General features: G+C 39.5%; 1 protein-coding gene across 1 annotated transcript in view; it reads right to left on the bottom strand.

Moving 5' to 3' along the window:
- Window positions 1–27,834, bottom strand: part of ST8SIA4 (ST8 alpha-N-acetyl-neuraminide alpha-2,8-sialyltransferase 4) — an 87,957-nt gene that overhangs the window by 33,710 nt on the left and 26,413 nt on the right. The window contains exon 4 of the mRNA XM_003788935.3: window positions 4,411–4,704. Coding sequence (XP_003788983.1) covers window positions 4,411–4,704 — 294 coding nt within the window. The remainder of the gene's footprint in view (window positions 1–4,410; window positions 4,705–27,834) is intronic.

Raw genomic sequence — 27,834 nt, 5'->3', positions numbered from 1 at the left:
GGCTCAGTGGGTAGGGTGCCATCTTCCTATACCAAGGGTGGTGGGAAGGAAGATGGCATCCTACCCACTGAGCCCTAGGAGTTGCCCTTGACTATTTATTTTAAGTGCAAATACCCACCCCGGCCATACTGCACCCCGGCCATACTGCAACCAAAAATAGCCAGGCGTTGTGGCAGGCACCTGTAGTCCCAGCTACTGGGGGGTGGGGGGGGTTGAGGCAAGAGAATCACTGAAGCACAGGAGTTGGAGGTTACTGTGAGCTGTGATGCCACAGGACTCTACTGAGAGCAACACAGTGTCTCAAAAAAAGAAAAAGTATTCAGATGCTGTAGTTGTCAACGTTTATGAAAACCCACTTCTGTACTAGTCAAATTGCTTTTTTTGAGTCTCACCATCGGTTTTACATCTGCGGAGGATTGAGAGCTGTGCTGACTTTTGAGAGGATTGAAAATTACACCATGTTGTGATCTAAATTTTATATTCACTATATTCCCAAAGTGTACCGTCATAAATACCTTACGATCCAAAAAAAAAAAAATAAACGGATTAATACCAATCACAAACACATAAATGTCCATCATCTTCTGTACATTAGAGTCTACAGTGGGATATAAACATACTTTCCCATTGAAAAAGGAATGAGCTGTATTTATATGTGTTGATGGGAAAATAACAAGATAATTTATAGAACGGGGTGAGAAAGAGCACATGCGTATGATTCCACTTGTACAGCTCCTTTTACAATTATATATTTATGTTTATGCATATAAAATATATATTTTAAAATATGCTTCTATACCTATAAATCTATTTCATGAAAAATTTCTTAAGAAATTTGGTAGTGAAACTGAGGATCACTGAGGTAGTGAACAACGGCAATGTTTGATTTTTTTCGCGATGTTAAAAATAAGAAGATAAAGCATAATTCTCTTAACAAAGAAAAAACCTCACTTGGCAATTACGAATCGAGTTAAAATAATTACAGAATAGGATTTTTTGCCTAACTTGAAATATTTTATAAAATATCTTTTGAGATGTTTTGCATAATAACTTAAAATACAGCATTATATAAAAAATGTTAGTAGGTTAAATAGTTCTTTCAAGGAGATTTTAAGTTGTATGTTCATTATTTTAGTATGTAGAACAGTATTTATTCAAAAATTCTAGACCATGTGGGGCTTCTAAAGAAATATCAATAAAAAGGTCCCAATTCCCAGCTGCTCAATGTATTCTTACATTGTCTTAAACTTGTAACTGTGTGTTTTATCCGTCCCCATTCCCTGAGCCTTTCACTGCTTTGCAAGATTTAAAAAAGCATTATGAAGCTACCTATGTATTTTTTTCTTTTGGTTTAATTAGTATGTTTTTGAAGAATGACCATGCAGTAAAACATAATGTAAAAATGTCCTCAGGTTTGTGATGCATAGTTTCATTTTTAGAACTTAAAAAAAAAAAAAAACCTAAAATTAAATGGGAGTGTCAAGTTAGTAAGGTATCATAATTTTCAGAGAAGAAAAATAATTTTAAATAATAAATCCTGACTATATGAAAACTACCTAACTGATGTTCATTGTGTTCAAGAATATTGCTTTCCAAATCACTTAAACTTTCCATGTAGAATTGTGGTTTTTAGAAGGGACTTTGCATTTTACCACCATAATTATACCCACTCTAAAAATATGTGCTTTAACCTTTCACAAGAGTCAACAGAGTCCGGTAATCAATAGAAGAAATGAAACTTTAAACTATTTTGCTAATCGGGTTTCAGAGAGAGAAGTCAGGCAGATGTCAGACAGACACGCAGAGCCGGGTCCTGGGGAGAGTCTCCCTTTCATGTGGTATAAATCATGAGTGTTTCATCACAGCTCACACTTCCTTGTTTTCTGTTAGAGCCTGGTAGCTGTAGAGTCTGTGCTGTATTCAAATGCAGTGATGCGCTCACTGCACTAACTTCACTCTAAACACGGCCCTTAATGAGCAATTTGTGTGGGAATTTCCATCCCATTTGAAAAGCGACAGGCTACTCCAGAGCGACTTTTATGTCTGTGGCCACAGTTCCTTGACACTTTCAAGAGAGACGTGCAGATGTAGAGAAGGAAGGCCCCGAGAAGAGTTCTTTCCAGAGCATTCCAAATCTGTCTGTTCAGAAACACCTACGGCACAGTCGTCCAAACAAAACATGTCCTGCCTTTCATCAAAGGTCATTTCCCTTTGGAATAAAATACTTAGGAACTAGTGAAGTATTTTTTATGTTTATTATGGCTGTAAAAACGTGAATTGTAAAATGTTAAAAAGAGTCTTATTAAATTGCTAAAAGGATATGTAATTTTACATTTAAATTATTTGTATAAGTCACTATTATTCGTTGTATGTAGCTCTACCTGGATTCTTCATTGAGGAAGACAAGCTATTTCAACCACGCCTTTTAATTCACGTTTGCTTCTGGTAGTGAATTAAAAAATATAACCCCAAATCTGGGAAACAAATGATTTAATTCAGAATAATTGTAAATTTCTTCTTTAGTTTCCCAATGTCAGGGAGTAGTTACTTCAGAGTTTGATTTTATCCCTTTTTAGTCTTAATCAGCTATTACTAGAGTAACTAGAGAGAGTGTGTGTGTGCCTGTGTATATGTGTACAGGATGGGAAACGGTCTCTACGGTGTTTTCATAATCAGGTTATCCTTAACACTAAAAGGGTGAGTTCTTAACCTAATTCACTGTAAAATTAACTCTCACAATGTATCTCTTTTAAAGAGCCAAATTGAAATTATTGGGAATATTTTTAACTTAAAAATCTGCCAGTTACCTCTTCTCCAAATTTGTGTATTTTTATCTTATTTTGTTGAAACTTCTCGTCAAACACCGAGGGGATTAGTGTTGATGAGCCTTGATCTAACTGGAAGGATGCAATTGAAACGTGTGCAGGATAATCAAGATACTGCCCAGAGGTTTAAACAGGAAATGGTGACTTTTGTCTAATAACAAAACAAAACAGAATACAAACATCGTAGTCAAGCCTATCACAGTATATGAAACAAACTATATTTAACTCCGAGCTTGGACACTTTTTGTAGGACTCCTCTCTGCCCATCCCCTGAACCTGCCCTTCCTATCCACGTCCACCACCCTTCCCAAACCTTTATGGTCTTCTTAGGAGTAAATTAATCAAAGCCTATTTTTTTTTTTTTTTTTTTTTTTTGTCGCTAGCACATTCTTTGTCCTTGTTAGAAAAGTACCTGCACACAGGTTTATCTCAAATTCAGACGTCAAACTGAACTTTAGACCGGACGAGACTGATTCCCTTCCCAGCCGGATCCCAAGATGCTTCTCCAACTGTGCAGCCTCCCGTCCACAGTGGACTCCCAAATCTGTTCTCATGCTGTGTGCTTAGTCATTTCCTTGTTCCATTTTCCTTTAATGATGCAATAGCCTTTCCTCCTGTTTGGGTTTCTTATTCTCTTTTTGGTATTTTTCTCCCTGACAATTGCTATTATGTTTTAAAGCCCAGTTCAAATGTCAGATCCATTTTCCAAGATTCTTTGTGAACCTGAGGGACAAATTACACACTCCTGTCCACAGCTGCTCTGTCAGGCCACTGATGAATTCAATAACCCTTTGTTTTCACCATGAAGCCTGTGCATTTTTAAAGGTGTGATCATCTCTCTATTTTCTTTGTCTACAGTATCAGGCACTCAGTACGCGTTTTACAGATACACATATTTGCTTCTCTGAAAGTTATCTATTTTGCACTCACTTATGTGCATAAACAAATGTTGCCTGTTGGTCATCCCTCACATTGAAGCACGAGTTTACTTCTTACACTTTTTATTCAGAGCTTGCTTGCTTCAATACCAGGTAAAGATTGACTTAAAAATAAAAAAATAAAATAAAATAACAAAATAAAAAATGTAAAAGCATGAAAAAAGCTCAGCATCTGTGACCTTGGCAGAAGCAGCCAGGCACTGACCTGGACAGTTTCTCTTGCACCAGCAAGCTTCTTGGGTATGGATGCAACTTCATTGCTCCTTAACTATGTCTAGCACTTAGGCTCATACAGTATTGCCCACTGGTCATTTAGCATTTCTGTGGTAGTTTTCTTACCCCAAACTCATCCATTTTTTTTTTTTGAATTCTTACAGCTCTTTACCATAAAATGTGTGCTCATGAGCAGACATATATAAATGCCAAGTTCAACAATTCACTTTTCCAAGGAGAAGGGGTTAAAACAATATGGTACGTACTCTAAATTCAGGTTTGTGAATAGGGTAAACTTACAAAACAGTAGAGACACATGTTCATTTGGAGTTGGACATCCGTTTGCAGATTTTATCTAGGTTCCTTCCTGGGTAGGGAGATGTTTACTTGCACGACGCCTGTGTGGAGGACAGCCTGGCCCTGCCAGCACTTACCCTCTGACCGCGTGGATGAGCCTCAGGGACGGGTAGGCGGTGCGCACCTGCAGTCTGTTCTTGAGGATCAGTGTGTTGACCCACTCCACGTGCTTCTCGCCACCCTTGACCATGAATGCAGGAATCCAGAGGACGCTGTCATTCAGCATCGAAAGTCTGTGCACAAATTTTTCTCTGTCACTCTCATTTCGAAAGCCTCCAAATGCTCTTTGTACCACCGATGGATTCATGGTAATAAAATCTGATTTAGTTCCCACGTCCGCAGCAAACTCTACCACGGGAGCAAGATTACACCTGACGAGGGAAAAATAACAGACAAATGAAAAATAAATATAAAACATTCACCCATAAAATGGTGTACGTGAGAAAAATGGGGAATGAGTGAGCATTCTTTAAACCAGGTCAAAAAAAAAGGTAATTTTTAAATTAAAATCATATTTTCATTGGCTCACCACATACACAGGAACATTGCTTTCAATAGGATTTGCTGTCCAAGTCTAAGATCAAATTGTCAAATATCGATTCTACCCATCATGTAAGAACACTCTTTGCTGTTATCTTTATAAAACCACGTGATGCATTTATGATGGTAGACTCACAAGAACTCTACTGCTGTACAGTGGACAGTGCCAGTCACATGCTGCTGATTGTGATGGGAACACACGGGACTCAGTATTTCAGTTGGCACCATTTGTCAAGCGTAAGTTATTTCAACTAGTTTATAAACATAAGTAAAGGGGACTTTTCTGGACTCTGAGGTTAGGTAAGAATTATACTTTTTCAGAAACATCTACACAATTTTCTCCTATAGGCCAAAATGTGGAAGAAAAATTAGAAAAACAAAGACGTTTAATATGACTTCCAAAGATTTTAAATAATGCAGAAAGTCTCTTACTGCAAGGTCAAATATCACCCTTTCCGTTTCTTTTGAGGACACCCACTAAACACTTGCCTTTCTGGTGGGCCACCTGCATTGCTGGGAAATGCTTATGCCGGGAAGGGGAGCACATGACGTCTCCTTTCTTCCAGTGGAGCCGAAGGACCTTCACAAGAACCTGGCCTGACTTGGTTCATGTAACCTGAATCCCTTCTGATAAGAACGCTTTAGAAAGCATTTGAATTTGTCTCTAACCTATCTGTAATGCTGGTTTTATTTTATTGCACTGATCTTTGTAGACTCAGTTTAAAAGATAGTTTACCCCATGCTCATAGATTAGTAGAATCAACATAGTTAAAATACCCATACCACCTAAAATGATTTACAAACTTAATGCTATCTTCATCAAAATACCAATTTCATATTTCACAGAGCTAGAAAACACAATTCTAAGCTTTGTTTAGAAACAATAAAGAGCCAAAGCAATCTCAAACAAGAACAGAGCTGGGGCTTCACTTCAGCTGAACTCAACTATGCTGTAATGCTGTAGTCACCAAGACCCCTGGTTCTGTTAGGGAGCAAACCAATGGAACAGAACACAGAACCCAGAAACAGAACCATCTACGCACAAGTAACAGACTGTGAGGAAGCAGACAGCAGCACCACTGAGAAATGGAGGCCCCACTCAATAACTGGTGCTGGGAAGAGGGACAGCGCCGCAGGAGAGGGGCACCGGACCCGAGGTCTCTCCACATACAGAAATTCATCCAAGATGGATAAAAGCCTTAAGTCTATGGGCTGAAACATAAAAATTACAAGATAAAACTTAAGAAAAGCTCTTCTGGATATTGGTCTTGGGTGAAGAATTTATGAACAATACTTCAAAAGCAAATAAAGCAAAAAAATTAATAAATGTGAATAAATTCAATTAAATAGCATCTGCACAACAAAGGAGATAATCAACAGAGTAGACAAGCTACAGACTGAGAGAAAATGTTCACAAACTGTACCTGTGATAAAGGTCTAGTACCCCAAGTTTACAAACAACTCAAACAAATCTGCAAGAAAAATCCAAATAATCCCACGAAAAAGTGGCCAGAGGAAATGAACAGATTATTGAGAAGAAGGCACAGAACTACATGGGAAAAGGCCCAGCATCACTGATCCTCAGGGAAAACAAACTACAACCTCAAGGCCGCTCCTACTTACTCCAGCAGAATGACCATTACTAGAAAGGCAAAGGACCGTAGGAGATGGGAGTGTGGATGCAGAGAAGGGGGCGCTCTCCCACCAGCCATGGGACTGAAGGCCAGTCCCGCCCCAGGCAAGCAGTGGGGAGACTCCGCAGAGAAGTGAGCATGGACCCACCATCTGATCCAGCAATCCGGGAATAAATGAAGCCGAGGAAACAAACCAACAAACAAAAACAAAGAACATTTGTATGCAGATGTTCACTGCAGCCAAACTCACCATCGCAAAGATGTGGAACCAATCTAGATGCCCTTCAAGTCATGAACGGAGAAAGGAAATGTGATATATGTGTGTGTATATGAAATAAATGAGAGAACTTTTATTGACATTACTATTAACATGTATATGTGTGTATATATGGGTATATGTGTGTATATATGTGTGTATATATGTGTATATGTGTGTATATGTGTATATGTGTGTACATGTGTACACTTGTGCATATATATACAGAGAGAGAGAGAAAGAACTCACACACGCACGCACACGTGCAGTATTATTCAGCCTTACAAACAAATGGAATAACGTCTTTCACAGCTACTTGATTGGAACTGGAGAACATTATTCAACATGAAACATCTCAGGAATGGAAAAACAAACACCACCTGTACTCACCCATAATTGGAGGCTAAATAAGAGACACACGGAAGTTGTAAAGAACACTGGAAACAAAGAAAGGAGACATGTGAGCAGGGAACGCGATGAAAACTCACTAGCCCCTACAGAGAACACGTTCTGTTGTCAGGCACACGAAAGGCCCGGACTGAAGCCTCGTAAAAGTGACCCACGTCACAAAAACATTTACGTTTTGAAATTTTAAAAAATAGAAAAATTCACAAATAAAAATGAAATCTACTTTTAGCTTCCTTAAAAAAGGCAAGTTTCCATCAGTGGACAAATGAAAATTTAGATTTTTAACAATTAAGAGTTTATTGTATTGGGAAAACTTATTTAAAACTATTCTTTCTATACCTTCATGAAAACACACATCCAAACCACACATGTGCCCTCATTTTCTTTCTTTTTATCAGTCATTCCAGAAAAGGGAAAATAAACAGAGTTTCTCTTTCTGCATGTTAGCAGATTTAGCTGCACTGTGAAACTTTCTTACATAACCCTAACCCTTGTGGATTCTGTCACAATAATTAAATTCTCAAGGGAAATTTTAATTAAAAAGTAAAGTATATGTTCTGCTATTAAAATGCTGGCCTGTATATCCTTTTTATCTCTTTTAATTAATATACCTTATTACTCACTAGATCTCTGACACACTTAGCCACAACAACAATCTTTAATTTCAAATTCTAAGTTATCTGGGGCAAACTACTAATAGAAAAATATTAACACCTAACAGAAAATACAGCTTAAAGATTATTATATTTCCAATATATATGTAATTATACCCATGATATTCCATGAAAGAGTACTTGTTGGAACCTAGACTTGAATTGTAACACTAATTAAGATATCATCATTCCCAACAAGGTAAGAATATCAGAAATAGGACTGCCTTGAAAAAAGATTTGCTACATAGGAACATGTGACAGGCAGATGTCTTGCTGTAAAGGATGAAGTACCTGACAATTTTTAAACCCCTAAACTGTGCTCCATGCAAACGTTAAAAATAACCTAAAATTCTAACCTAGCTGATTATGAGATGAATTTGGATATTGTAGGGAAACGTGTATTTGGGACATCCTTAAAAAAGACACTTGGTCTTCAGGTGCAGGGAGAGAACATTTACTAACATCACTATTAACATGTCCTGTCGGGGACGGGGCTTCAGACACATCTTTCTGCCTTTGTAATTCCTCAGCAATTTCTTCTGGAGGATTCTCATCATAAAAAAATAACACCCACACACCTTCTCTGCAATAGTGAAAATAACCAGAATCAACCTAATTAAAGAGAGTAAAAATTATATTCTGTTGAATTATCTTTTCAGGAAAAATGTAGTTAATTGCTGTCTGTTTTTGGTTACTTTCTCTTACCACATATTCAGGAGTCCCAGCCCGACCCCGTGTTTGCCACACCCACCCTTGATCCCGTGGTCACGCCTCAGTCATCCCTAAAGCAATAGTAAGATCTCCACTAATTAAAGCGTTGAAAGAGGAATACTCCCCCACTTCAGAGCAAAAATAATGTAATAGAATAAGAACATTTCTGAAGCATAAATAAGGTTGCACAAGGAGACAAAGCCAAATTTGATGTGATTAAGAATGCTAAATTTGGGTGGTACCAAATGGAATAGCAGCTGAAGATGGAGGGATGAGCCCTGGGGACCAGCACAGCCCACCCGTCTCCCTGGGACGTGGTGACCGAGGCACTGACAGGAGCCAGACAGAGGGCACAGCACCCAGTCCTGTGCATCTTGGCTCTGGGAGTCCAGCTTCTTCATCTTCCTAAGAGAATATATATAATTTTCCCCTGAGAAATAAAGAGCAATAGCACGTCCACACGTGGCCACTAAATTAACTACTGTATGGTTGAGTCAGATATCTAGTTATATAATTAGCTGAATGTCACATATTCAAGGAAAAGCATTAAACAAGCTGAAATAACCCACCAGCTGCACTGCACGCAGGCAATTCAGTAGACGTGTTAGGAACTTCCGAGCGTTACTAGAAGCAATACTGCTGACTGAGCAAGTTGTGTTTGCAATCACTAAAATTTCATCTTTCTTTTTAAAAATTTCCTTACAGGCTGTAATTTTCTTTTTTTTTTTTAATGGGCAAAGGACTTTAATAGACATTTCTCCAAAGATGTACAAATTACCAACAGTTGTATAAAAAGATGTTCAAAACCACGAACCGTTAGGAAAATACAAGTCAACCGTGGAGATCGCCATTATCACACACTCACCCAGGAGTGTTGGCAGAGGTGCACAGGACTTAGAAAGTTTCTCCTCAGGGTACATAGTTCATTCAGTGAATGCTTAGGTTTGACAACTTACTGCAATTGTAGCAGTTTTTCTCCATAAAGGTTCATTTGTGCTGTTGAAAATGACAAGATTTCTTTTGTTTAAGGGTTGAATAGTATACATGACACATTTCCGTACCTGTCTGTGGAAGGACATCTGGGCTGCTTCCCTGGCTATTGTGAATAGTGCTGCAATACACACAGGGGAGCAGATGCCACGTCAAGGTCCTGACTTCAATTTACTTGGGAATATATTCAGAAGTGGGATTGCTTCATCCAGTGGTAATTTTATTTTTAATTTCTACAGGGTATAATTTTCAAACATAGCCAGAATGTGTCTCAAGCATTTCTGGGTAATACACAATACTCCTGTTATTCTTAATCTCACAAAATAGAAGGGGGCTAAGTTTTTGTGAGTGAAAATTCTGAGAGTACAGAAATGTGTAATAGACTCCAATTTGATGTCTGGAGCCAAATTAAATTTCTTTCTGCACTATTTTCACCATTTTAAAAACATGAAACCTGCACACAGAATTAGTTGTGTTGGGTGAACACTTTACTCACTGTAAACTGCCCTCTTTTCAATTTCTGTGTGCATGTTAGTTATTACTGATTCAATACTTGCAGGAATGCATCTAGCTCTGCTTGTATTCTAGGCCACGACATTTCTCCTGTGATCTCACACTACCTGTGAGAGCTTCTCAACAGTTCTATACACAGAACTGAAGGTACTTTTATTTATTTCAAAGCTATATATTAGACTCCTTTTAGAATCCATAAGGAAGGAATACTTTCCATGTATTAATACCTCAAGATTGCAGATTTCCCTATCGAGAAATACCTCTTGGATTTTCCAATATCCTCTGCATCTCCCTTACATTAGAGATAGTGATCTACCCAACTAGGAGACCTCACTCTCATGCTTTTGCACACAGGCATTTATTACAAATGTTTTGCAAACACCATATTAGGGGCTCAGAATGCTTTTCGAGATATTTTACTTTTTGTGCAAATGGAGAATGATAAAATTTGTCCAGAATGTAATCTTGATAGATATTACTAGTAATAACAATACCACTATGCTCATTCACTTAGCAATCTATTAATGTAGTCCATGCTGAATTTTATATATTTATGCTAAGTACAGAACTAGTTATCTGTCATACCGAGATAAAACATGATTTACTGTGGTAATTGAAGGTTGTTACTCATAGCCCTTCACACATAACAGATTAAATGAGGAGAGAACCATCTGGGTGGATTTCAGACTAAATTCTTTTTCTGCCTCCTTGGGTTAATATTCAGACCAGTTACAAGCACATAATTATCATCTTTTTCTCCTCTGGCCACTCCCATGGAGTCCTGAATTAACACTTACGTCTCTGAACCCAAATCACCTTCACCAACGGAACCGCTCAGTCCACAGTGGAACAGACCGGCTTCCCTCCTGGGTCCCAGGGGCACTCGTGGAGCCTGTGTGCACCCCGCCTGCTTCTCGGCTTCAGGAGCCAAGAGGACAAAGACTTCTGTAACCCGACTTTTCTTCAACTTTGTAGTTGCCCTCTGACAAATGCCAGGGGAGGCTGGACCATGCGACCTGTCAGCCTCACTGTTCTGAGGTGAAGGCATTTGCAAACAGGCCAGAAGCCAGTTGCTCTGCTGTGAGGGAAGGAGCAGTATCATCTTTACCAGACGTCCTCAAACTACGGCCGCAGGCCACGTGCAGCCCACTGAGGACATCTACCTGACCACGTGCAGCCCACTGAGGACATCTACCTGACCACGTGCAGCCCACTGAGGACATCTACCTGGCCACGTGCAGCCCACTGAGGACATCTACCTGGCCACGTGCAGCCCACTGAGGACGTCTACCTGGCCACGTGCAGCCCACTGAGGACATCTACCTGGCCCGCCAGGTGTTTCTGCTGCCGCTGCCTGTCCTGCTTAGCAGCCGACTCGTCCCGGGGCCTGCAGTCCTCCAGTGGTCTAAGGGACAGTGAACTGGCCCCCTGTTTAAAAAGTTTGAGGACCCCTGGCCACTCTCAGGCGAGGCACTAAAGTCAAAGTGGTTAAGAAACATGTCTAAGTACACACAGTTTGTAAAAGAAAAGTACAACCCAGTTCAGATCGACTCTGGACACTATTTATACATAGAGTTTCTTTCAGAACTACCAGAAATGTGTGTCTATGTGCGTGTGTGTTTATTCTTCACAATAATTTTTCTTTGTTTTCTTTATTTACTTCCTGGTCTCACTCTGTTTCTCTGGGTATATCTCACTACAGCCTCAAACTCCTGGACTTACGTGATCCTCTGGCCTCAGCCTCCCTAGTAACTGGGACTACAGGTGTGAGCAGTGGCCCCTGGCCGACACCAGTCTTCTGCAAACGGCAGTGTGTTTCATCATTTACCTGTAGGTTGTAGTCTCAGACTCTCAGGACTTAAGCACAGAGGATAAGGCCCCTCCACCATGGCAGGCCCCACATCTGAGCAGTTGTTACACCAAGGGTTTTAATTATTTAAAGAACAATAGCTATACCTTAACTCTCTTGAGGGAAAAGATTTTCAAATGTTAGTAAAAATGTTAAATATTCAAATGAATTGATAAGACTTTCTGAAATGTAAAGCACAGAATTATAAGTTGATTTACCTGTGGTCTACTATTATTCAGTAAACAAATTATAAGAAATCAAGGTGAAATTTCGTGTGAGATTTGTGTATTCCTTATGGTGGATGGATACTAACGTGCACACAGTCAGACACATTCACACACACACTCTCAGACACACTCACATACGCTCAGACACACTCACATAAACATACACTCAGACACACTCAGACACTCTCAGACACACTCACACACTCTCAGACACACTCACATAAACATACACTCAGACACACTCACACACACTCTCAGACACACTCACACACACTCTCAGACACACTCACACACACTCACATACACACACACTCAGACACACACATACACCCTGCTCACTCCCTACCAAAACAACTGGTAAAATCCTCAGCTTATTAGCAATGTCAGCAACACACATTGTGAAATAATGATGCGACTAAACAGAGGAGGAAATTTTTTCACAAACCAGGACCTGTTTACATTACTGGCAGGGTGAGAAGAACAGCATCACATAATTTTTAGGGAAATCCACCAAGTGAAAAAAAAAAAAAAAAAAAACAAGCTCCTTCTAGAAAACAAATACCAGAATACCAAGAAACACGTGACACCATATTGTTCCCACATTTCAGTCAAAACAAACATAGAATCACTTGTCAAATTTGCTACAATCCCACAGACATCAGAAAATAGCTCAGATTGAAGGGGTAGGAGTGGAAGGAAGATTGTTCACTAAGAAACGAACTCACTATGTTTAACTCGCATAAAATGCTACAACTATACCTCATATTTACCCAACTTTGGCTTAAACCTTAAGGAACTAAACTTCATTTCTGTCTGTAGCTCATGCTCAGCAGTAGCTGTGGGGCGCTGGGGCTCACGTCCCAGCCTGTGTGACCTCAGACCCGTCGCTTAACTTCCCACAGATAGATTCAATTCTTTTTTTTTTTTCTTTTTTATTTCTTGAGTATAGTGGCAAAAATAATTCTGAGATTATACACACACACACATATATATAATCTCATATATATATGGTTAACACTTACTGGAACAATACTGGGAGAATTAATTTAAAAATATTTGAAATTCCTTTCAAATTTCTATGTCCTGGGCTGATAACACAGATTATGCTAATCTCTTTTACGTATTCTTTTCTTTTATAATCTGTTATGACTGGAAATCTTTTGAGATGTCTGCAGATAAAGGAAAAGGCATGTGAAACAGGGTCTTTCTGTGCCATGGTCTGAAAAAGCCCAAACTTTACGTCACATGTGCAATGCCGTCTGGAATTCAGTTTGTACCCTCTAAAAACTAGGGCTTGAAGAGCTGATCAGGCCAGACTGTAAACATCTTAAATATTAGTAAAACAAATTAGACTTCATAGGCCATGTGAAAACTCTTGAAGCTCATAGACATGGTCAAGTGTACCTAAAAAGGTGAATATAACTCTGATATTTTAAAAATAAGGCCTTCTAAGTAGAACTTCTAGAGTGTAATAAAAGTCTTGTATCGTCACGGTGAGATCATCTACGTTTTACTGAGCTGCCGTGCATAGTAGGACCGCTGTGAGGAAGGGCATGTGCAGTCCTAACAGTAAGCCTGTGACACAGGCTCTAGTGTTGCGCCTCCTGTTGGTGAGGAGTTTGAATTGCAGGCAAATTGTCCAAGATCATACCTCTATAAAGTAGTGGAGGAAGAGATTCTAAGCCCATGCTTTTAAATACTGTACACCAGTAAATTTCTAACAATGAAAAGAAGCAAAACTCAATATAAAGGACTTGCTCACAAGTTCAGTTGCGGGTATGTGAAGTGACACAGTTGTGATTTCTGTTTGCTCACTGGTTCTCTATCTGGTCTGAACATCTCACCTTTCCTTATCTCCTGTAGACACTTTTTCCCAAATGTGGGCAGTCAGGCTGAGGAGTGGGTGACAACCCCAGGGGGAGGGTCACTGCTAAGTGTGGATGCCCTCAAGGGTTGTGCTCCTCTGAAAATCTACCAGAGTGGGTAGACGTGGGGGGGAATGTGATGGAAAGAGGAGGTTGTTTCTGAGATTGCCAACCACTGCATTCTGGGAGAAAGGCAAGGTAGTTAACACATTTGCAGTATTGAAAGAACAGGAAGAAGGGAGAAAAGGAGAGGAGAAAGAGAAAGCCAGGAAGAAATGGGAAGTGTCCTACTTCTGAAGTGCTATTAAAAAGCACAGAATGTAGAACACACGAGAGTTCAAATCAAGACTCTCTACAATGAAGCAAGTAGCCTACACCATCATCTCTAAAACAAGGAAGTTGTTCAGGTAAATCTGCAAAATGAAGCCTACTCACTGAGCTCAATTTTTAAATAAACACATTGAAATATGTAGGTTTTTACCTTCTTTTTCTTCCTGAGATTTTTATCTTTAAAAACTGTGAGCAATACAAAAAACTGTGCATGAAACATGTTAGTTCTGAAAGGACAAATTCTTTATAGCTTTGGAACTCAGCTCTTTCTCAAAATACTCAGATATTGAAAGCATTATCTCAAAATATTATGAGAACACTAAAAGGTTATTAGTATCATAAATATATTTATTGTAGTATAAAATACAAATACTTTCTTGATATAAATGAATGGTTTAAAGTAAGACTAAAAATTAGAGAGTTATCCTAAGACTTCAGCTAAAAACAAAAGAAAGGGTTCTTCTGTCCTATGGAGGGTCCTCTGTATTAACTGTTGCCAACCAACCAAGAGTCTGTGAATTGGGAAGGGTGACTTGCCATCCCAGTGTTTCATCGTTAATCCACATTTTTAATCAAGCTCAAACTTAGCATTTATTAGCCTTTTCCTTGAAGCCTATTTAATTTTGAGTGGTGTGACTAATTACAAGTCAGTGCTTGCTTTTTAAAGAAAAGATCAAAGGATAGAAGATGGGTAAAATCACAAAAGGAGTGAAAGAAAAAAAGACATCATAAGTACAGTGATTTGTAAATAATTTTTCTCAGTTAAAAATAAATCCTGACCCTGGCAGCACTGTCAGCATGAGCTTGGTGCTGCACGCAATTCCAAGAACGGGGCCTTGCCCGCTGCTCTGTGCAATCTGACAGCGTGTTTGCAGAAAGAGCCTCAGTGACGACAGACAGGTGCAGGTTTTACCAGTGCAGACAGGAAGTTGTCTTGTGGAAACTATTCTCTCTGCTTGAGAGCTGCCCCCTGGGTGTTCACAATCATTTTGAGTGAGCTGTAAGCTGCCTGCCTTATCAAGGGCTGTGTGTGACACTGTGTATACACGTAACAACTGAACACTATGTTTTCAAAATTTGCTTCCCATGAAAAAACTGATTATTAAAATGTTCATTTTTTTAACATTGCTTCTTGTCACATCTGTCTTTTCCATCTAGTGATGTCTGATTCCTATGTTTCTAACTCTCATTTCTTCTGGTTGCTTGAACCCAATAACCAGAAATCAATTCTAACTATCATGGAAAAAGTGATTTATTGGAAAGGCTGTTAAACAATGTAATGACTAAAAAGATCATGGTCCTCAAAACAACCTGGTAGGTCCCTGCCACAGGCCCCTCCGCCATCCCCTACTTGGGCACTACTGGACTTTCATCAAACCCCCGTCCTTGAACCTGTTTCTCACTATCCAAAGTTGTAAGTAGGTACGTCTAGTTAGACAGACTTAGACCATGCTTCCATCCCCTTGATGCCAGGCAAGGGGGAACAAAAACATTTGTTTCATCTTATCTTTTTAGTGGACAAGAGAGTTTCTTTATATGTTTGTGGATTGTCCTCAAATATCAAAAATTGTCAAATGCTAAATGATCAAAATGGTAACAAATAGTCAATTAATCACTCCTTATCATCAATTGATCATAGCCAGTATTTTCTAGATGTTGTCCCATCCATCTTTCCACCCGCTTTTTACTTCTAGAGGAGCTAAACTACTCTAGCGCCTCCAGTCAGCAAGGTTAAATAAAGAACCCTCAGCCTCTAACCGCAACCCCTTGCCCGAGCTCCAGCCGACGCCGACCTCCTCACTACTGGCCCAGGGACACCTCAGATCAGCTCGTTCATGTGGGAAACCACTGCCTGGACTGTCCTCTTCCCTCTTTCATAAACCACTGGTCTCCTTTTTATTTCCTGACACCTCATCACTATCACCTCTGCTGTCACCAAAGTAGAAACATCCGAGAGACTCCTGAAGTCCCCCCTTTTGTATTCTGCAAACCACATATTAGTGAATTTTGCCTTATTTGCACCCTTTATACCCCAAATACGATCCTCCTTGTTTTCTCTCATTGCTGGTGTCCAATTTTAATTCTTTCTTACCTGGATTTTAGCTATAACTTAAATGGCATTAAGGTTTCTAGTCCAATTTCCTGCAATCAATGATCCACGGTTGCTGATCATAAAAATTTTGGCCTTTGAGACTGCGAGGGAATGAAACTTAAAATCTGATGTTCCAAGAGTTCCTCAGTTTTTTTCCACAAAATATATGTTTGCTTCTTAAGATTAAAGATTGACGGGGACAGTCAACAGTGATTATCTGGGCTTCACAGCAGGGTCAACTCCTGGATTTCCACTTTGACACTGGGCCAGGTGTCTCCCTGTCTCACCGAGATGACCCTCACACAGCTCTGTTTGTCCAGGTCTTTGACTTTATGACATTGTATTTTAATTGCATGGTTATGTCAGTTTCTCCTGTTAGACTCCACACCCCTTGACAGTTAAGTTCACAAACTTGCCACCATGTGCTTACGTTGGCATTACTGGAAAAAACACTCAGCAATTAGGTCCCACATCTTGGTCTATCAGTGTCTCCAGTGGCGTTATTGTCCTGTGTGGTGGCCTCTCACTGAGTGGAGTTCTCACTGCTGGGTGTTTTTGTGTGTGAGCCATCATGAGAATGTTGGAGCTTGAATTAGAGAAACACGCAAACATTATTTTTCCTGCTAAATGTGGCAAGAATGGAAGTGAGTCCAAGATTATGGGGATAATGCCCTGATGAAAACAGCAGTGTACAAATGGATTAAACGTGTTTTGTTTTGTTTTGTTTTGTTTTCTGAAGGGAGAGCAAGCATCACTGATGAAGAGAGATCAGGGCATCCAGTAATGAGCAGAACTAAGGAAAATGTTGCAAAAATCCATCAAGTTGTGTGTCAGAATCATAATCCAAGTGTGAGGAGCCCAGAAGACCAAGTAAACATGGATGGAGAAGCAGGAAGATCTTAACTGAAACTCTTGGCATGAGAAAGGCGTGTGCAAAGGTGGTCCCGACGGAGCTCACGGAAGAACAAAAGCAAAGCACTCGCAGGGCACCACCTGGGAGGGGGTTTCAGCCAGTCAGCAAACCCTGCCCAGGAACACCCTCCCTCTGCACCTGACCTGGCCCCACTGACTTTTCTCTTTGCCTGAAGATAAAGGAAATGTTGAAAGAAAGACATTCTGATGACGTTCAGGACATCAAGGGTGACGTGATGAGAGCTCTGAGGGCCATTCCAGGAAAAGAGTTCAGAACTGCTATGCAGGGTGGATGAGGGGCTGGAATTTGTGCTGGGCTTCCCAGGAGGAGTATTTCCAAGGTGCCTGGGTGATATTCAGCAGTGAGGTCTGCAGCACTCTTTCCTAGAATCAGTTTGTGAACTTCTTTGTTGACCCTCCTATATCTAATATCTCTGCTATCTTACACATCCGGTGTCCCCAGTGCCCGCCATTTCAAATACCAACATATACAAGTGATGAGATAAATAAAATATTTGCCAAGATAAACATAAACAATTAAAGTTAAATATACTATTTTTTTATCAACTGTATATTTAATTTCGCATTTCTCCATTATGTATATCACATAAGTTCTTTTAAGGAGAAAACAGAAAGATGTTGGTATAAGTGAAATTAATGAGAAGGTGATACATTCTCTTCAATAAAAGCCTATAAAGGGAGAATCTTTGGTTTTCATTTAACACTTGTGAGAAACGTAAAAAGTGTCAAGAATTATTCTGTGAGCGGCACCTGTGGCTCAAAGGAGTAGAGCACTGACCCTATATCCCAGAAGTGGTGGGTTCAAGCCCAACCCCAACCAAAAATTGCAAAGGAAAGAAAAGAATTCCCCTGTATTATACAAACACACACACACTCACATTCAGAGGGTGGCAAAAAAATCTTTCCACGTTTTAAGAAAGATAAGAAAATAATTTCCACATTTTAAGGAAACTATCTCAAAATTGTTATGTTCAAGTCACATTTGACTTCTGCAATTATAAGAAATACAAGGTAACAATTCACAGGATAACAAATGCAATGAGCATAGATTGAGGATTATAATTGCAATACTTTTCCTTTCTTAAAATGTGTATATATTTTGTTGGCACCCTCTGTATTTCTGTGAATATATATATACATTTACACACACATGTGTAAACACAATCATTCAAACCTCACAATACGATGAAAATAGTGCTATAGTTATATGTACTTTACAGATCAGTAGACTGAAGCCCATCTCAGAGGACGCATCACTGGTCCAAAGTCAGTGGTTTCTAAGTGTGTGAGCTGAAGTTTAGAGCCAAGTGGTCTAACTCCTGATTCTACACTAATTTGTTTTTACACTTGGACTAAATATATATAACATACAGACAGACAAAACTATGCCATGAGACTTCACGAGCATTGTTAGAAACTTGTTCCACTACATGAATTGTCAAAATAATTCAAATACGACCTATTAAATTTGCCATTTATCACAGAACTAGCATGTGATTGATTTTTCCCCCAGAAAATAGAATATGAATGTCTATGTGACAATAAGACTAATATTTATATGAATCATTATAAATATCATGTTCCTTAAAATTGCACACAGAATTGATACCAAGTATGTATTTTAAATTCCTCTTTTGTGATTAAAAAGAGGAATCATTTTTATTCGTGTGAAGGGTTATAAAAAAAATTCTGACAGTAGTTGATAAATTCCCCATTTATTATCAAAAATTCATGGTGGGATATTTTAGACTGAGGATTGCAGAACCAAGCAAGAATTCTCAACATTTGCTACACGGCAGCCTTGCCACCATCACAGGGGACCTGGGTTACTCCACTGGTTTGTGGTCGCTGGACAGTTACTACTGTTGTACAGAAGAAAAAACTGACTCAACACAGGGTTTTTGTCCTGAAAAATTATGTGGTGCCCTAAAGAAGAAGGAAGAAACTCTTATGAAATATGATGTTTGAAACTTTAATCAGCCATGCTAGAAAACTAAGGCAGAAAAACCATAATTTTTCCCTTTGCAGTCCATGGTGTTAGTGAACTATATATAAAGAGGTGGTCACAGGGGTTGGGGGAGGGCACGTCTGAGGAGTTTAATTCTTAGTGATTACACCATCAAACGTGTCACAAAAAGTTTGCTTTGACATTTCATTTTCTTGTTTAAAATAAACACTATTTTACATGTTGTTTTTATAAATATATCTTTTTTGGAAGTATGAACCGAGGTTGATAAATGATTTCCAAGTAGAATGCTTTGATTTATGTAACACAGGGTGCTGGGGAGATGGAATAACGGTTAGAAGATTTAGGCATTCAGGTACCAATCAAGCTTTAAGAAAATCATCATACCCTGAGTGTACAAAATTAAATGTTTTAATTTCTGATACCGTGAGGTCGGCTAAAGAACATTCACATTTACTACATCATATTTATTTTACGGTGATCATTCTCAAACTCTGTTTTGTTGGGGTCACACTAGGACGTGGCCAAAAGGTCCTGATTCTCTTTCTTTCCTTCCTCCTTGGATTCCTCACAAAATCTGGGAAACTCTCAGGAAATTTCTCCTAAATATATTCTCTCCTGAGAACTTTCTCAGCTCAGGCACCACCACCTTTCTCTGAACTATCATTGTAGCTATTTCCTGATTAATTATTTTTAAAACAATTATCTAGACTCATTGATGGATTAAAAATCCATTTTGTGGTTATTGATAAGCAATTTTGCAAGGATGACAGGGAATGGAGTTGATGGTGGGAGGAGATGGCCCCCCCACATGTGACTTCATGGACCTTGGTTCTGGGCATGGAGTGTGTGGGTGAAGCAGACCAGCAGAGGACCCAAAGGCCAGGCCAGAGACCAAGGTCAAACACGTCTCTTACTGAGCTCTTGTATTAGAAGACCGGGGAAGACATCGCTCTGATCAGCTCCTGATCACACAGACTCTCACTGTTTTCCTATCTATCCTATCCTGCTCTCTGTTTCAGAGGCAGTTCTGTGCTGGTAAAATGCACATTTGACTATGCTCCCCCCTACCCCCAAATCTTCAGTAGTCTCAGTTAAGATCCCTCACAGGGGCTTTCAGAACGTGCCCCTACTTTCCCTGGAATCTTCTCAATGTCTGTCTTAGACTCAAATGTAGTCAGGCTACTCTGGCTTCCTTTTTATCCGTGTCCCTTGATTTATTCTGATGTCTCTGCCTGAAATTACCTCCCTCCCTAAGATACTCTCAACCTAAAGAAATCGTATTTATCCTTAGAAACCCAGAGCTGGTGTCTGCTGCAATGCAGCAGATAACTTACTGGGCAGAACTGACGCTTCCACGCTCTGGGATAAAGCACCTTCTTACATTTTTATTCCACTATATGTGAAACCCTGGCATACGCAGCTCCTTGAATAAGGCTGACGTATTTCATAAACAGTGGGAGCTAACCAGACACACACGTGTGGCTGTGTGAGCTGAGAGCCCTCCCGCAGTGGTGTGTGGTCTCCACCTCTCAGAAGCGTGGCTGATGCTCTGAACCAGGCCCTGAGAGCACACAGGCTTCTGGCTCAGAGGTCAGCATAACTCTGAGAAAATAAATGGATAATTTTACTTGACTATTGCCCATTTAAAGGAAACGGCCTCTCCTGAGCCTGGAATGATAAATGCCACAGAAAGCCAGGCTACCACCTGAACCTGGCCCGGCTGTCAGTCCGTGAGCCCTGCACTAAATCTGCTGACTCCCTGTACAGTCACTTCAACTTTTCATATTGAATGTGTTAGTTCTGTGAAGAAAATCAAAGACGTTTCACAGGAAAATTGATGTATTTTTTTGTTTTGAGAGACGAGCTAAGGAAAAGCGAAAGATATTAATGAACGTGTGTTAATGTGAAAATTGCATTTTATCTGTTTCAGATCTTGCGATAAGTGAAATAACCAATATTTTTTTGGGGGGGGTAGGCATCCTTTTAAGCTGAAATTACTTATATTAAAACAAGAATATGACCTGTTACTCTGATGCCATGTTTTCGACTTCTGTTTTCTGTAAGTAGAGCCATCATCATTCAAAGCAAGTTGGGGAGGTTAAAGAAGGTCTGAAGTCCTACCCGTGTTTTTCATGCTGATTTTTAAAAATTTAACCCCAAACTTATTCATACAAAGGACTGGGTCATAGAGATAAGTGGCATAAAACAAACCACAGTGGATGGGCTTCCTGAATTATCAGATGTTCCCTACCCTTGTTAAAATGAAACTCGACAGTTTGGACTGTGTTTTGTAGAAATGAAACTCTAAGTCAGGGGTTCTCAAACTTTTTAAACAGGGAGCCAGTTCACTGTCCCTCAGACCATTGGAGGGCCGGACTGCGGGCCCCGGGACAAGTCGGCTGCTAAACAGGACAGGCAGCTGCAGCAAAAACACCCGGCTGGGCGGGATAAATGTCCTCAGCAGGCCGCATGTGACCCGCGGGCCATAGTTTGAGGACGTCTGCTCTAAGTTCTCCCTTAACCGATATAGTATTATGCTTCCTATCAAACATCACATAAAAAATTGAGAAACACTTAAAAATCTTACAATAAATAAAATTGGCCAAAGCTTTAAAACTGTTCTTACCAGATTTTTAACAAGGAGATCAGAAAAAATTTTAAGATGAAATGAATCAAGTTAGCTGTTCCAAATGTGAATAGTATTTTTAATAAATGCAGTGCCTAAGACCTTGTCTGGGGAATATTAGAAGCTAAACTAAGGGCAAGGTCTGTAAAACAAGTTAAAAAGTAAGTGAGATTATTATCAATGATCTTAATCATTTCTCTAAAAATCATGAGAAGTGTTTGCATGTAGTACTTAGATAAAATGATGTGCATGAGGAATAAAAACAAGAAGATTCATACAACACACGACATCCCTGGACAGGAATGGCACCTCCTTCTCTAACAGGACCATTTTAAAACTTGGTTTTACGCTGTTTATAATGAATCCTTCAGTCTCTCCGCCAGCAGTGTTTCATCCCTTGCCCCGTTTTTACTGTTACTGTATCATTTGTTATTTCTCTGTGTATTTCTGTCACCTCCATCAAACTATAAACTACAAAAAAAAAAATAAGAGTGTGTAATTTACTTCAGATTCCTCATACCCATGGAAGCCATTCAGGGCTCAGGTCCTGGGGCTGCCTGTTAGCTTTGAGAATGAATGAAAAGCTTTTCAAATTAACATGACAACATGGAACCACTACCTCCACAGCAATGTTTCAAATAAAAATATTTTTAATGTTTTAAAATTATATTTAGAAGCCATTCCTATAGGCAAAGGATGGAGCAATACTCAAAAAGTAATTAGGACACACTAGAAACATCTCCCTCGGTTCTTTATAAAGTCATCAAGCTTTAGCTTCATGGCTGTTGCCTTCAATCTGATCATTTACATAATTCACTAAATATATTAGCTACTAGTTATTTCCTTGTGCCAGATATCATATATATCTAAGCTATTCAAACCCGAAAAAGATTTTGAGTGTCTCAAATACATATTCTTCCTCACAAAAATAAAACCAAACAAAAATAAAAATAACAACAAAAACCACATGCCACATATAAGAGAAAGTTCAGGTTACAAACCCCACAAGTTGAATATTTATGTGTTAAAAAAAAAGAATGCTCTCTTTATCACTCAGGTAGTGTCGGGCCAGAATATGGACCTAATTCTCCTCACTCCCAGCAGAGTGGCCCCTTCCTATGTATACTCTTCAGAATTTGAAATAATTTTAGATTAAAATTATTTTTATTGCCAATGTAAAAACAGTACCAGTACTCACTGCAAGGGGTAACACCACACACACACACGGACTGAAAAGTACCCTACCAGAAAGAGAAGGTAAGTTAATTTTCAGACATAAAGCACTTACAAGCCCCCTCTAAAAGATAAGATAATCACTGTTAACACTTGCTACCATACTCACTGCTGATGTTTTTTTAAAAGTTTCCCATAATGGCAGAAGCCAAATAATACTTAAAGATAGCGTTCTGTAGTTCTGAGAAATCTGGTGGTTACCAGTAATGTAGATACGAGAAGTACGAGGTTTTATCTCCCAGGAAAATGTCAGAGTCTTTCCCCCAAAACTAAAACGAACGATGCTGGTGTATAAACAACTTCTCTGTTAGTGACGCTAGATTAGGGGTTCTTTTGTATGTATCTGGTACGTCCTGTGACTTCCCAAGGCCTTGACTTCACCACATTTACCATCAAGCCTGTGATTCACTAGTAGATTTGTTTTTCTGTGGTGAGAAGCCATAGTCCTCCCCTGGTTTTAAGTCTTACGCTTGCTTGGGAAAGCGGGAGGAAGAGCGATACTGCAGGACCAAAGGAAATGCCGGGCTAGAGGATACAGTCTTAAGTGCAAAGTGTTAGTTCTGCAGTTTGCTGATGAGGAAATACATTCATAAAACACCACACACAGAAGGAAAAAATTCAGATGATGATAGAAGCTAACAAGACCTATCCCAAAGGTGTCTCCAGTCACCAGTGTTCCAGAGCCAGAAAGGAGTTTGTGATCCCAACCACCTCATTTGGCAGGTTAGATCAAAAAATCGAAACCCTAAATGGTTTACATTATTGTTCAAGGTCACAGTATGTTCTGCTCCGGTGCCAGCAGTAGTACCCAAGTCTGTCAACTTCCAAACGACTATTATTCAACTCTCCTTCACGGGAGAGTGCTTCCTGCTGCCCAATGGCCATTTAACTGTAAATATTCACAGATATTATTTTCACACTATAGATATGTTAGCCCTAAACTATCAGAAGAGGTGCATTTATGGACTAATTTGGGCTGTTACAGACACTTTCATACATACCATCTCATGTTATTTCTACAAACACACACAAAAAAGAAAATAAGGATTATTCTTCATATTCCATGAGAAAGAATAGGGTCTTAGCAAAGTTAATACAATAATTAAGATTAGGTGTACATTAAATGAAAGATTTAAGGCTTGAACAGCTGATTTAAATTTTTATATCATTTGATTAAGGTTTTAGGTCTCTCGAGAGAAAAGGTCATAGGCTCAGTTATCTATTTTGAAAATATTTTGAGGTATTTTTGCAGCACGGTGAGTACCTGATGGGAGAAAGGAATCCTTCCCTCCAGTCAACGGGGCCCACGCTGGAGAAGTTGTTCAACATTATAAACTGCAGCTCGCTGTGCTTTGGGTTTTATTTCTCCGATTTTTTAAGCGATCGTTTTGCTTTTTTAGCGTCTACTCTGAGGAGTGGCAGGCACGACCGGACACTGTGTAATAGCCTCTTCCGTCTCTCATGGCATCATCAACCTCCAAACGTCTCCAGTGAAGGAATTTCTCTTGGTCTTCGTGAGTCAGAGTAGATGTTCCTCTTCCTACGACACCTTGCTCCAACTTTACTTCCAGTTTTAAAAGGGAACATGAGGCTGGAGTTCAGGAAGAACAGCCTTTCATGGCTTCCTTCCCCAACCTCCTGGGCACTCAACAAAGTCCCCCCACATCCTCTTCTCTGGAAAAACGGATTTTGTTAAACTGAGCATGGCTACCGCAGAGGAACTCACGGAGGCTGGTTTGCCTTCTTGAAGATTAATTGTTGATGAGTTTTCTGTCATCCCAGTGTATTACCTTTTACAAGTGCTTTGTTCCTGGTTCCTGCCATCCCCTGTCCAAGGTGGTGAAGGTCCCACGACTCCTGCCGTGGCCGCCTTCCTGGGCTCCGCTCTGGCCTTCCACTGTGTGTCCAGCGTGTCCCTGTCCTGGTTTTCCCCCTTCCATTATCTCTATTTTCAGACTGTTTTCAATATTACCACCTTTGTCCCCCTCCAACCAATCTGTTACCTGAAAATAATTGTAAAATTCACATTTGACTCAGCCACATCTCTACATGGGGTTCCACACACTCCTCACTGAGGCACACTGGACCCTGTGTTAACTCTCGTAGATAAAGTCCCTTCACCTGAGCAGTATCACAGGTAGAACAGGAAGGGTGTACTGCACATCACAACCCATATTTCACTTGCAATTTTAAGCTAAATTTAAAAATAATCATAATGAAATCTAATTCTGAATTTTATATAGAGCATGAATTTTATGATAAAAATTAACACATAAATCACCAATTTATTTTATAAAAATAATACAAATTTCATATGAAAAATATTAAGCAAAGTAGAAAATATTTGTGGCAAGTATTATATAAAAGTATTACCGTTCCTAAAATGTCAAGTGTTTGTTTAATAACAATTAAAAACTAATAATACTCATGCCCAGTTCCTGGCTCTCTATCTTAAACTTGGCTATTTTCTATTTGGTACATGAATAAAGGAAAAACACATTATCTGGGAGAGTGGAAGGGTAAAGAATTAGCATGTTCAATTCTTTGTGAACATGTACAAAATAAAGGCATATTTTTCTCTCCCAGTGAAGAGTTTATTTTGTTATAAAAGAGCTAGCATTCTTAGAAGGTCAGGAGTATGATTTAAAGTTTGCTATAAATTACCCACCAGTGGAGAATAAAAAATTGATTGAGTTATAAAAATGCATTGTACCAGTCAAGGAAAGTCAATTCCCCTGTCTTTTTCCTTTTGTGCAACACATCATCCCTCCTTTTAGGATTGTAGATCATCATAAAGTGATACATCTTTACCACGTTCCTTCAGTTTCCTGGAGGCACCTGTGTATTCACTACACTTCTACCTCATGTTATGGACTCAGATTTGGCAGACGATTCTGCCTACTGAGCAGTTGGTCTGCGTCTCTGCATGTCACATGCTCTAATATTCTATTCAGTTTAGTTTCATTCAAATATTTGGGGTCAATTATATAAATTTGAGAAAAGTTTGCCCTTCTTTGTATCAGACGATGAGAATTTGTATTTCTAATCAATGAGCTTCTGTTTTAGCCATGGCTGTTAGAAAATGCATGCAGCAACAGTCTCCAACGAGATGATTTAATATCACCCATTATCAGTTAAGCTTTAACCCCTTCTGCTTTCCTTTCCATATTCCATCTGATGACTTACAGAAACACTGTGGCATTCAATTAGGCTTGTTATTATTGAACACACTGGATAGTAGAAATAATAATGTTTGTTTACTATTACATTTGTAGTAAATGTTAGCAACCTAGGTCTTCTGAACTCCCATGTCCAGGACATTTCACTATTCTATTCTCTATATTTCTGTATTTTCTTCTAAGGGTTTAAATTATCTTTATTCACAAAGGACTTCTCATATTGATACAGGGCAGGTGGCACCCCAGCCAGCTCAGGGGAGCTGAGGGGTGGACCTGCTGCCTCCGCCTTGGCCTTGTTGGTGCGGTGGCAGGAGGCAGAGGAACCAGCGGGCTGGAGGGTGGGCATGGGGGCCCCACAAGAGGCTCCAGTACCCAGAGGGGCCAGACAACTGCTGGGGAGACACCAGCACCTCAGGTTTCCCTCCCCTTGCACTTAGGCAGGGAACCCCCCCATTTCCTAGGCCTGGTCAATTTCATGTATGTTTCCTAGACCTGGGAATGAAAGGGATGGTAGCCATTCATTCACAACCCAGACTCCACCCAGACACTCTAAATGTAACCTCAGAGGGTCCCAGACACTAAATGTAACTGCAGAGGGCCCCATGTGACTATATATAACCCTAGACAAAGACCCCGGAGTTAGTGAGGGAGACAGAAAGAGGGAGAGAGAGAGCTTTCTCTCCAGACTTGGGAGCGTTCATGTTTTTATATTCTTTTCTGTAAATAAACCCTGTCTTACCACTGATCTGTGGTCCATGGATTCATTCTTTGAATCACAGAGACCAAGAACCTATGGAAGATGAAATTCTGGTATCAATATGTATATATTTTATTGTATAAATTCTAAGACAACAGACACATGATAAAACCAAATTTTTCTCAAAGTCTACATTAATTAATTGAATAAATATTATATAACTTAATGTGTCAATTTTTCTTGGTAATTACATTCCTTACAATATTTATGTTTATGAACTGTTTTTATTTATAATTGACCCGTGATAACTGGACATATTTATGGGACACAGGGTGGTATTTCAATGCATACACACATTGTATAATGATCAAAGCAGGGTGAGTACTATACTGAGTCCCTTAAATGTTTATCGTATCTTTGTGATGATAACATTCTAAATGTTTTCTTCTAATTATTTTGAAATAGTCACTGCATTGTTATTTTCTAAAGTCACCTTACTGTGTAAGAGAACTAAAGGAATTATGCTTCCAGTCTAAGGTAAGGGCAACTTTGCCTCCACTGTGTCAATCTTGGTGCTGGATCCTAAAGATACAGGCTGAATGTGTCAATCATGGTGTTAGACCCTAAAGATACAGCTGAATGTGTCAATCTTGGTGTTAGACTCTGAAGATACAGCTGAATGTGTCAATCTTGGTGTTAGACTCTGAAGATACAGCTGAATGTGTCAATCATGGTGTTAGACCCTAAAGATACAGGCTGAATGTGTCAATCATGGTGTTAGACCCTAAAGATACAG

The sequence above is a fragment of the Otolemur garnettii genome, unplaced genomic scaffold, assembly GCF_000181295.1.
Source record: "Otolemur garnettii isolate 467f Iridium unplaced genomic scaffold, OtoGar3 scaffold00030, whole genome shotgun sequence".
NCBI classification, from domain to species: Eukaryota; Metazoa; Chordata; class Mammalia; order Primates; family Galagidae; genus Otolemur; species Otolemur garnettii.
This window is presented reverse-complemented; position numbering and strand designations above follow the sequence as displayed.